The sequence below is a fragment of the Lissotriton vulgaris genome, chromosome 1_1 (assembly GCF_964263255.1).
Source record: "Lissotriton vulgaris chromosome 1_1, aLisVul1.2, whole genome shotgun sequence".
Lineage (NCBI taxonomy): Eukaryota > Metazoa > Chordata > Amphibia > Caudata > Salamandridae > Lissotriton > Lissotriton vulgaris.
This window is the reverse complement of record NC_141685.1, coordinates 313,585,014-313,597,670: the sequence shown is the minus strand read 5'-3', so window position 1 is coordinate 313,597,670 and position 12,657 is coordinate 313,585,014. Positions and strand designations below refer to the sequence as shown.

General features: G+C 42.3%; 1 protein-coding gene across 1 annotated transcript in view; it reads left to right on the top strand.

Annotated features, from left to right (window-relative positions):
- Positions 1-12,657, top strand: part of LOC147747107 (vitamin D3 hydroxylase-associated protein-like) — a 329,790-nt gene that overhangs the window by 132,054 nt on the left and 185,079 nt on the right. Inside the window, exon 7 of the mRNA XM_086952358.1 lies at positions 11,992-12,116. Within this exon, the coding sequence (XP_086808484.1) occupies positions 11,992-12,116 (125 nt within the window). The remainder of the gene's footprint in view (positions 1-11,991; positions 12,117-12,657) is intronic.

Below are 12,657 nucleotides of genomic sequence, written 5' to 3'. Positions count from 1 at the left end.
TATAAAAATCATGTAGGATGGGATGAGGACTCTCCTCCTCACAAAATCCAGTTAAAAAGTCAACCGACTGCCCAAAGGCAGTATCCCATTAAGCAAGAAGCTAAAAAACAAGTCAGGGAGATTTTAGATCAACTTGAATATCAGGGGGTGATTGAAACATGCACCTCTCAAATGAACAATCCTTTGTTTCCTGTCTCCAAGCCAGACAATTCATATCGTCTAGTTTTGGACTACAGACACCTTAATGATGTTGCAAAACATTTGCAGTACAAAATTCGCATAGTGGTGCACTAATGAACAACATAGTTAGGAAAAAATATAAAACAACATTAGACATATCTAATGGTTTCTTTTGTCAAAACATTGCACCAGAAAGCAGATACTTGACCGCTTTCTCAGTAATGGGGTCACAGGAAAAATTTCTGTAGGCTCCCACAGGGATTCAAGAACAGCCCAGGACTATTCTCAGCCAGAGTAACAGAGTTACTACAGATATATGATGATGAGGCATTATCTTACGTAGATGATATCTATCTCACAGACGACGACTTGGAGACTCACTTGAAAAGAGTGAACACCATTATACTTTGGTTCGCAGCAGAGGGTTACAAATTAAACTTTAAAAAGTCTCGAATTGCCCATCTGACAGTACTATTCTTAGGATACGAATTGTCAAGTGAAGGGAAAAGCCTAGCGGACAACTTCTTAGAGAAGTGCGCTGTACTCCAAGCTCCAAAAACGCTGAAGAATTTACAATCGATTCTAGGTTTCCTGAATTTCGGTAGAACTTACATTCTAAATTATGCGGAGAGGGTTAAACCTCTCTACGAACTAATTAAACCTGATTTTTAACAAATCAATTGGACTCAAAAACACACAGAAATTTTGAGATCACTGCAAACAGACATGTTAGCAAAAACAAAATTAGATACACGTGACAACACACGCAATCTTGTAATCCGAATCATCCCAGGAAGATGCGGATTCACGTACCTGACCTCTAATGAGGGAGAAAAGGTACCAATTTCAATTAAATCTCACTTGTACACACAAGCAGAAAAAACATTCAGTCCAATAGAAAAAACGGTGAAAGCAGTAGAAACTGCATTAGCAAATGAACGAGAACTAGCACATGGCAAAAGGATTAATATCCTCACAGCGGAATCCGCCTTCGAGGCACTATTCGGCCCAGTAAATCTGCCCACAGTGTCACTGGATCCGAAATGGATACAGTGTGTAGATTCTCTTGGAGCAGAAGATGTGAAATACTATTTCGCCCCGCAATTCCAAAAACTGAATGATTTAGAATATGAAGAAGAATATCCTCTGCCAATCGAACTTCTGCCTCTCCCACAGTACGCCTGTATAATCTATACAGATAGATTTGTACAGCATTTTAATGTAGAGAACAAATCCTACGATGCAGCCTGTGCGATTGTTAAAGGTCGCTGGCTGTGCGGTAAATTCAGACCGAAAATAACAAAAACTGAATCAGTTAGAAACTGTTCGGCTCAGAGAGCTGAAATCAGATCTTTAAAGATGGCGCTTGAAAATGCAGGACGTGAATTCCCGACACTTATCGTGTGCGATTCTCATTTATGCGTCAACTCTTACAATAATAAGTTGCAGAGCTGGATTGAAAATGATTACAAAGATGACACAGGTGCCACACTAAAGCATAAAATGCTTTGGAAACAGGTAGCTCTTTTACAGAAAGAACTACAAAAGCCTCACGTGATACACACTCTGAGTCTTCAACGTGAAGGCGTTCACGTTGCAGGGAATTCATTGGCTAATACAGCCACAGCGGAAGCAACTAAACCGGCTTCCGTAGCCACAAAAAAGCGTTCAGAAAAATACATAGACGGGGAAACTATGCTGGCAGTCAAAACGTCCGTAAAAGGCGACTGTGCAGCACTGCCCGTGAACTATCCACTCAATTATGCATACGTAAGTGATGCAAAATCCGTTCCTTTTGCTCGAATCCCTGGAGTGGGGGATAGGGTACTTCCAAACAGGAACCGAAGAGGTTTCCTATTACAGGAAGCACATATGGGGTTGGGTCTGAGACACCAAACAATCAGGGACTCTCTGAGAGAATTGGAATCAGAGTACTGGTGGCCGGAAATGAGTGAAGGTATTCATGAGTTTGCAAAAAACTGTGAAGACTGCAATAGAGTTCGCAGTGGAGAACCGGCCAGTGTAGTGTCAGAAGCCCTAATAGAAAGCATTAGGCGATCTATCCGTGCTATCAAACAAGAGAAACGCGTCCCATTGTACATCATGAAGGCTAAACCCACTTAAAACCCAGCGCTCGGCTGACGCCAGAACGGTTATAAAAGATCTGCGAGTCTTTATCGGCACATACACAATTGCCATGTTCCATTCTGACCAGGGTCCTGCTTTCAGCTCTCGAGCTTATAAGGAGGCCATGGCCAGCATGGGAGTTGGGTTGCGGTATTCTTGTCCATCACACCCCGAAGGGAACAGTGTGGTAGAAAGAAAAAAACGGGACATAAAGCAATCTATAACTCGAAGGTATTAGGTTCGGGTGCTGGGTGGGTCAAACATTTAATAAGTGTCCAGTTAAGCCTAAATAACTTGCCAAGAAATTCTCTAAAAGGTTTCAGCCCATACGAACTATTGTTCGGAACTAGAATGCGAATTCAGGACTTAGATAGTTAGGTATCAGTGGTAGAAGATAAGAAAACAGACTTTGACATCAAATATCGTTTGGCTGTTTTACAGGACTTGAATGAAACAAGAAAATCCTTAAGCAACATAAAGTTAAAGCAACAGCCAGCTACCACTGACGAGGCACCACCAGCCCCAGCAAGACCTGTCTGGATTCCAAAGATTGGGGATCTAGTCAGAGAAAAAATAGCGGTGAAGAAGGAATTTGGGCCTTCTTACAGAAAAGCAGTACCTGTCTTAGCAATCAACGGAACAAGATCAGTTGTACTACCGCCCCTTGCTGGTAAAAAGGAGAACAGAGTTGTATCAATCGACCTGGTAAAACCACAAGCATGTGGCCTATAAACAACAGTAGGCCCAGTGGACTCCCGAGAAACAACAGAATACCCAAACTTGCAACAATCCAAGAGGTTCAAACTGAAAGACTAATCACATTCGATCAGCCTGCAGTGCACAGAGAGGGACTATGCAATAATGCCATGGAACTCGTGCCTCTTGAGACACAGATTGAAACAGTTCGTCAAGAAACACCAGTCTACAATGATGTGGCATCAAAATGTGCTACCGAAAGACAAATTGAAAGAACAATCCCAACAATTGACAGAACTGCCTCTGGCTACTTCATCAACTTCGATAACTTTTCTGAGGATCAAAGCAACCCCGAAGTGATGCCAGAAACAAAAAAGACTTTTAAAGAAAAAGCAACAGAACTCTTTCATCAACTCAAGGAAATTTACCTTATCTCTCCATGGTTAGAGTTCTGGTTTGGTCTAGGTATATTTTTCCTCCTGCTTTGGCTCATCATGATCATCCCACATGAAGAAAAGAGAACTGTCAACAGTAAATGTCACAGCCATTCCAATACCCGGTGGGGTAGTATGGGAAAAAACTGACTATGAAATCTATGGTCCGGTCGAGATCCTGAAGTATCCTCATCAATTCAAGGTTTCCTTAAGTGACTTTGTAAAACCTAGTACATTCTCTGATGATTGGGACTTTTGAAAGTATTAATAATATGATGTCTGATTTAGTAATGTCACAGATCATGATTATTTACAAGGTTCGTCTAGTTATGAACAGATGTTCTGCTACACACACTATGGTGATCATTACTTGCATAAATCTGCACAACCTAGAAATGTTTTTAAGTATAACCAATGGGAACATTGTGCTACACCACCTAAAAGCAGTTCTAAAACATTCTTTGAGAAATTCAAGTACTTCTCAGGGTTTAACACCAGTGATGCAGAAACGTTTTATTATAAACTGTTAGATAAAACAGGATTGAAAACAATGCTGACAAATACTAAATTGATATATTCAGAAGCATTTTATGAAAAAATGATGACATTTGGTTTTGATTATTGGAAAAATAACATTGAAACAAAAACCATCTGGGGTACAAAAGAGTGGCAGGAACAAGGCCTAGAAGCATTATTTCGAGCCTGCATGATCCCAGAGCAAATAATGTTTTTAAATGAAACAATTCAACAAACAACTTGTCTTGGCCTAGCTAAGATTAAAGACCTTAACAAACCGTCCATTCCAAAGCCAATACCCGATAATGCAACAACAGATATTGAGATAGACGTAGCTAAAATTTTACATCTAAACAGAACACATCCTGATTGGAAAAAGTGGTTAATCTGGCCTACTGACACAAACAACTGTCAAGATAGATTCCTCAACAAAACACAGGGGTTAACAATGTCCAGACAAGACCCTAGATACTCCCAGAGACAACATCCAGGGATAGTAACAACATACAGTGTAGGGAAGCTGTGCCTTGAATGGCTAGAATCATCCACACTGGCTGAAATTAAGCAACACTTGTCTTTACTTAAAGATGGTGCTGATTTGTGCGATTTTATTATGGGACCACGCAAACAGCGTCAAAAACGTTTCATAGCGACCAGTATCTATGCTGCATACAACGAGGCTTGGAAAGTCACACAAATTGAAACAGCTGAAAAAATACGAGAAATTGATCGTATTAATTTGGAAAAAACACTTTCTAAAGTAGACAATGGGTTAATGACTCTGTCTTTCAGAATATATTCACTGGACAGCATTGTATCATCTGCCATTGATATAATAGACAAAGACTTGCTAATGTTACAGCATGGCCAGTCGCAATTGCGTTCTATTGTACAGTTAGGCTGGACGCTGCAAAATCTTCATTCAGGCTATGTGCCTTGGCGTTTAATCAACACAACGTCATTGTTTTCCATCTTTAACCTTACTGATAAACAAATCAGCTTGGCACAGAAAGGAGCAGACTATACAACCCTGAGCATCGAAAAACTTGAGAGATTACCTCTGACAATGTCAGAAAGTCCTGTCATTGAATGGATAATACACGGGATTATCACAATTCCGATAACAACTTTCCGATTTAAAAATTGCCTTGAATACATACCTACTGGCCAGTATGAACGATTGGGTAAAGGATACATTAAGTCAACATGGAAATTACCATATACACACACATGCTATATTGACAGCAACAAAAATGTATTTCTTAGTGGTGAAAACTGTAAGCATTCACTAAGCGGTATACTTTTGTGCCAGGGTATTAATTTACTCGGAGCCCGTGAAGGTAATTCAAACAACCTTTCATGCCACCAGCATGTCACACCTGCAATGCAGATAGCGCCTTTCTTTATGCAACTCGCAAATGGGAGTTACATTCTAAGAACGCATCACAGATGTTGGGGCCTTTTGCCAGGAAAAGCCTATTTCGTAAGCGTAACATCCATGGTCAAATGCTGTATGCAAGCATTGTTTCCGAACGGCCCTGGAGACACTGAGACTCCCATCTGGCCTCGTTTAAATTTCTCTTCTATACGAATTGATACTTTAAGCAGAATGAAGTCTGTGCTTTTGCAGACAACAGTGCCCATCATGTCATCAAAAGAGACGTATGATCTCCTAGTTGCAAGGACGGCTACAGAGATCCATGACCTTTTATCAACAAATTGCCCCGTGCATTTCGTAGAAATGCTTAGCCAACTCCTTAACATGTCTAGTGCCATAGGCATCCCAGGCATATATAAGACGATTTTTACGGGACTGCTAACACCATTTCAAGCAATTCTTGGAATCATTCCTAATTTTGTACATTCAGTCTTTGGCGGCATACCCCTATTTTTGGGACTTGTAGCAGGCATTTTATTTTTGACCCTCCTGCTCCGATATGGCAAGCCAAAGCTCAGACATGACTCCTACGAGGATGGAAGAAACAATCCTAGCAATACGCTACCGGGACAGAATAATTAGAGTCCTTGGATTGGCCAGGCTGAGAGATCTAAACATGACCTGGTTTCTTTCATTGACTGACTGACTGACTGACTGAAATATTTGTAGAGCGCACGAATGCCGCGGCGTCTTGGCGCTAACAGATCCAGATGAAAAAAGGAGGCAGAGGAGCAGATTGATCTAGACAAAGAGCCAGGTTTTTAGGTCTTTTCTGAAGCTCGTTTTAGATTTTTGGGCACGAAGTGCTGGGGGTAGCGAGTTCCAGATTTTTGCCGCTTGGTGTGAGAAGGACTTTCCCCCCACCGAACTTTATTTATTCTGGGTTGGCAGATGAGGTCGAGGGTGGATGACCTCAGTGCGCGCGGGGGAATGTATCGGGGCAGTAGGTTGTTGAAGTCGTCGGGTCCCTTGCCTTGAAGAGATCTGTGGACCAGGAACAGAGCTTTAAAGTGAATGCGGCGTCTGACCGGGAGCCAATGTAGCTCTCGAATAGCTTTGGACGTGGGGTGGAGTCTGGGAATGTTCATTAGGGCTCTGGCCGCCGTGTTTTGGATTGCCTGAAGTTTAGACAGCTGTTTTTCTCCTGCTCCCAAATAAAGGGAGTTACAGTAGTCAATGCGGGATAAAACAAGGGCTCCCATTACCGTTTTCCTAAGGGTGTCTGGGATGTAGGGAAGAACTTTCCTGATCAGTTTGATGTTGTGAAAGCAAGCTGAGGTCACCTGGTTCACCTGGGCTTTGCAGGAGAGTTCTTTGTCCAATAAGAAGCCAAGATTTCTGACCTTGTCTACAGGAAGAGGACAAGTTCCTTCTTCGGGGGGCCACCATAGGTCTTTCCAGATGGAAGTTTTATGGCCTAACTCGATGACTTCGGTTTTATCCGTATTCAGTCTTAGGAAGTTGTTGCACATCCAGTTCTTAACCTGAGAGAGGCAGTTCCTGAATCGTTCTGCAGTGGCGTCAATAGATTGGGAGATGGACACTATGATTTGTGTGTCGTCGGCGTAAGACACCAATTGTAGGCCGTGGGATCTGATCAGGGCAGCTAGGGGAGTGACGTAAAGGTTAAAAAGAGTTGGAGACAGTGCTGAGCCTTGTGGGACTCCGCCCGGAAGAGAGAATTCAGCTGATTGCAATCCATTCCAGACCAATTGATTAGTACGATTGGTTAGGAAGGAGGCAATAATGGCCAGTGCAGAACCGGTGAAGCCTAGGGACGTAAGTCTTTTTAATAGGACGGCGTGATTCACAGTGTCGAAGGCCGCTGTGAGGTCTGAAAGTATCAGGGCCGATCGTCCACCTTCAAACATGGTTTTGCGAATTTTTTCAGTAGCCATGATGAGGGCTGATTCTGTAGAGTGTAGGAGTCTGAGGCCATGTTGTGACGGATCAAATAGCTTTTTTTCCTCCACATGCCGCATTATTACCTGATTTATAGCTTTTCTAAGATTTTTGAAGGTAGGGGCAGGCAGGAAATGGGCCGATAGTGTTTGGATTCAGAAGGATCAAGGGATTCTTTCTTGAGGATAGGCCTAATGCAGGCCATTTTCCAGTTTTTTGGAAATTCTCCTTGGGGGATGATTTTATTGAGCAGAGGAGTCAAGGTGTTTCCGATGGTCTCAGGAATTTGATGAAGCACATAGGGGGGCATGGATCCAAAGGAGAGCCGGATTTTATCTGGATTAGTCAATCATGTACTTGTTGTTTTTCAAGTACAGGGAAGCTGGAAAAGCAGGGGGGAGTTATGTCGGTATGTCCATCTAAGTTAGGAGGTATGGTGGATACCATGGTGCTAAGGTCATCATATACTGATTGTACCTTTTTTTGAAAGAAGGTGGCCATTCCATCGACGAAGCTCTGATCAGGGTTAAATACTGTGTCTCGGGGGGTTTTTGTTAGGTGGGCCACAGTTTTAAAAAGTTCCCTGGAGGAATTAGCCAATTTTTGGATGTTTTCTGTGAAGTAAGCGGCCTTTGCCTGAACTATTATGGATTTGTACTCCTGTAAAGTATTTAAATATTCAAGTTTTTTCTCACGGCTATAATCAGAGCGCCAGCTACGTTCTGCGCGTCGGCACTTAATCTTAACAGTTTTTATCTCAGCCGTGTACCATTGAGCGGTAACTAGCCGTTTTTTGGGTTTCTTTAATTCAGGTGGGGCCAGCTCGTTCATTGCATCAATAATCCATTGATTAAAGTTGGAAGCCCAGTCTTCACTACTGCCGTGATCAAATTCGGGAGAGGTATTTCCCAGAGTCTCGGCAAGTTGGTTGGATTCAAGTTTTTTCCAGGGGCGGGAGGTTTCGGGAGGTAAGTAGCTCCTGCGCTGAATTGCAGAGTTTTTTATTTGTAAATTAAAGTAGATGGCGTTGTGATCCGACCAAGGTATGGGAGTGATGGATAAGATTTTGATGGAGTGGCAGTTGGAGAACATCCCATCAAGGGTGTGCCCTGCTGTGTGAGTAGGTTTGTCGATCAGTTGTTTCATGTCGAAGCTGAGAAAGTTATCAATGAGGGTGGCGGAGTCTGAATCGTTCTTTAGCTCTAGATGATAGTTGAAGTCGCCTAGGATGGTATAGGAGGCTGCATCAAAGGTGGATTCTAAAAAGGTGAGTAGAGCTTTGGTAAAGGGAGTCCTGGGTCCGGGAGGATGGTACACCAGCAGTCCCTCAAAAATCAAATGATTGTTTTCTCTGATCTTAAAGGTCATTGCTTCTGCTTCTAGTTCAAGTTGGGGGCAGGAGGTTATTTTGAGGTGCGATCGATGGATTATCGCAATACCTCCCCCGGTAGATCCTGTACGATTCAGGCATTCAACAGAGTAGCCTATGGGTGTGGCGGTGTTCCAGTCAGGTCCGGAGGCCGAAGAGGCCCAGGTTTCCGTTAAGAACATGAGGTCAATGCTGTGATCATTGAGTAAGGCTTCAATCTCATGTTTATGTTTGGGCATAGATCTTACATTAAGAAGTATGCATTTAAGCGACCTATTTTTGTAGGGCATAATATGGGACCTGTTATGAGAGGTAGAGGAGGTAGCTAGTAACGGGTTACTAACACCAGGCTGCGAGGTTTTGGCAGGGGGAGGTTTGGGTGGGTAATGTGTGAAGCTCAGTGGAAAGACTGGTATTTGAATGCCACAAGAGGGACATGTAAAGGGAATATCGATGTTTCTAAGATCCATTTTAGTCGGTTGGTCACAGGGGCATTGATCAAGTTTGTATAGGTCGGGTTTAGAGTATTGAAGGTAGGAAAAACGGGCAGGGTTTCCGGCACTAGGCACGGTACCGGCGCAGACGGGCTTGCCTTAGGCGCGCCTTTGGCGCGCAAACAGCGTGCCCGCTGCACTCATCCGCTGCGCGTCCGGTGATTACACATGTTTATAGGGGGTGTGAGTCGTAGGAGGGGGGCGTGGCCGACCGTAGTGGGCGTGGCCTCAGGGAGTCCCCGTCAGTGTCGTCACTGGCAATTAGCTAGGGCCGCGACAGCGATGAATCCGCTATGCGGGAGTCTGGTGATGGTGCAGCTGTGCACTAGTGAGGGCTAAGAAGCAAGACGCTTTTAAAATACAAGTACATTTTACTGATTTAGTTAAAACAATTGTCTAGGACCTATCTTCCGGCTGTGCCTCAGGAGAGTGGAATTCAGACCGATATGGCAATCCTGCATCTTACCTGTGCTTCGATGTATGCTATGCGGAGATGAGTGCGTGTTGGACATCTGTCTTGCACTTCCATCAGCAGTACAAATGGATATCGATACTTTGCTAAGTCCGATAACGGCTCACGCATTGTGTTGTCCCCAGCGGCTACCAATCCTGATGACGGCATTCGTTGAGACTCCTGTGCTACGACTAGGTGGTGACAGTGGAGCGAAAAACAAAAGCAACAGCACCCAGGTACGACCTTCTGTGAGCATTGCCGATCCAGACTTTGATGACAGCAATCATTCTCACACCTGCCAAGTTACAGCGTTATCGAACTTGGTCGAACTGTCACCTGATTTTGGAGACCAATTCTTTGAGAGCCTGTCTGATATGATGTTCTCACCCGAACAGAAACAATAATTTTAGAAAAGCATTCCGACACACAGCTTTCCCATGAACTCTGAATTCGGCCTTCAGTTGTGATCACCCAAACAATACCTGCATCCATGCTAAAGCTGCTTTGGGGGGAAAACAGTAGCAGACGTTATGGCACCCATGCCAGCCTCACTTCTCTTTTGTTAATTACACTGCTGCTGCAAAAAATGTGGTTCTAATTTTAAAAGTTGTATTTTCTGATACAATACATCTTTGGAATACAAACATCTATTATGAGGTGACATGTGAGCCACTGAATAATCATTGTGATGTGATTACACCTTAATTTCAACTCCAGAATGTTGTGTGCTGTGGAGATAGGAAGGGTAAATTTATATTTACCTTTGCTTATATGCACTCACTTTCTCGATATTGTGGCCCTCATTATTTTTTCTGTGATATTTTGGTAGCACAATTGTTGAAAAAACATGTGGTTCTCCCTGGATGCCACTTAATCAGTGATCTGTAGTAGCGAGTCCTGAGCACCAAGAACATTAAAAAAAGTAAGTAACATCTGTACATATCAGATATATTGGCTGATCATCTTAGGTCAATGTTGACCACAGTCATCAAAGAGAAAATTATCTAGGAAGTGGGGCATCTAATATTTTGGTAAGGCCTACAAGGCTTCACTAATCTACATTCTGCTAGTCCTACCTCCATACATTTCCCTAAGAGTGCCTTACTCGTTCAATAAATCATACTTTGGGATGTTTCAAAAACATGCACTGGCTGACATGAATAACTGACCATAATGTAATGATGAATAAGGAATGAAAGAAAAATGTAATCAAGTGCTTAGTTTACATGACAATGAAATATGATACAAATCTCTGTTAACTCATCTTTAAGGAACAAATGAAAAGTGATATACAATGTGTAGTACTCCATACTGGTGCATCCCAAAGTCTGATGTATTAACATTAAATTATGGTACAGGTAGGTATCCCCATCGGGGCATCTTTTGGAATTCCATAATGCTACCTCCAAAAGTAGTATTTACTTCTGGGGAAAGAAAAAGAAGTCTTTAGAATATGGTACAGATAGTCATGGCCATCAGGGGCTTTGCAGAACCATATAATGCTGACTCTTAAAGTAGGATTTCATTCTATCATCCAGTTTAGGAAAAGTACTCTTTAGATTATGGTTAGGCCTGGATGGCATTTAGATGAAGCCAACATAATTTGTGGAATTTGTAGAATTTCACATTCACCTATTATGTGAATTTCCTGAATTACACCACTTTGTAGCGTGGAAAATCAACTTCCCGGCGAGATTTCTCAATGCGGGCAGTCAGATTACTCATTGCAAGTGGTCGCATATGCTCACGACGACCACTCGCGTCGAGAAACTATCCACTTGAGCTGAGAAAGCTGCCGCTCGAGTAAAATTCTACTCGAGCGGTAGAAAGGAAGCATAGCCTGCTTGCGATGTGCATGGTGCCATTTGAGATGATTGCACAGCGCGGACAAGCACCCAGCACTGAAAATCACCGCGAACTGCATTTATCTAATGCACTCCTCTGCTTGCGGAGCTAAGCGTAGCGCGACAGATTTCTTTGCACTTTGCGGAGTTCCGAGTAGCAGACCTCCGCCCAGGCTTTGTAATTTCGTGTCATTTTGCAGAAATCTCGATCATTACCCAAAAGCAAATTATGTGAATTTCGCACATTCCTATTTGTGGTACAGTCAGGCATGGCTACAGTGTGACTTCAAATGTGGGGTAGATTAAACGGCGATATCCTTCGCAGAAGGAATGGTATCCCAATATCCCTTAGCACTAGAAACCATGGTTTGCCCTACCGGATAACTCATTTGTAAAGAATGGTCAGCAGGTGTTTGTCAGGAAGCCTTGAATCTACTTGTGGGACAATATAGAGCTATTATTGCCAAGGTGTCTGTTTAACTTCTACACAGCCGTTTTATTGATCATGATAAGTAATGTAATTTTCATTAATTTTAGTGCCAGCATCACTTGGGCCATTGGCCAGAGATATGGACAGCTTAGCACTGTGTATGAGAGCTCTGCTCTGTGAAGACCTTTTCCGTCTGGATCACAATGTGCCTCCAGTCCCCTTCAATGAGGAGGTAAGTCCATGCACGCAGGACACTGTACAAAGAGGATCATTCTCTTCATTTTGGGTTTAATGTGAGAAGTCGTAAGGCTTATTTATTATTTATTCATTATAACACATACAAAAATATATACCAAAATAATATTATTTGTTGAAGCATAAAATTAGTTAACTTCAAAAAAAGATTTGTGGGCTAATTACAATAATAGCAGGCAAATGTGTAAGGAATAACAAATGTTAACAAGTAGTAAGTACATATATACAAGAATCTACAACTTGAATTAGAACTTCTTAAAATGCTACTATTATTTTAAATATAATAATCTCAAGGTTTCCAGAACAATACCTGAGAACTATAGGGTTTCAGTACCTTGAATGAAGATATTTCAAAGCCTTTCATGTGACAAATAATTCAGGAACACATTGTATGTACAGATACATTTTTAACCTGTTTCTAATTAGAGGTAATAGTTTTAACGGCTGCAGAAATAAGAAAATATAGCAATTTAGAATTAAGAATCGATAAGTGAGAAGTACTTTTATTTGTTATACAT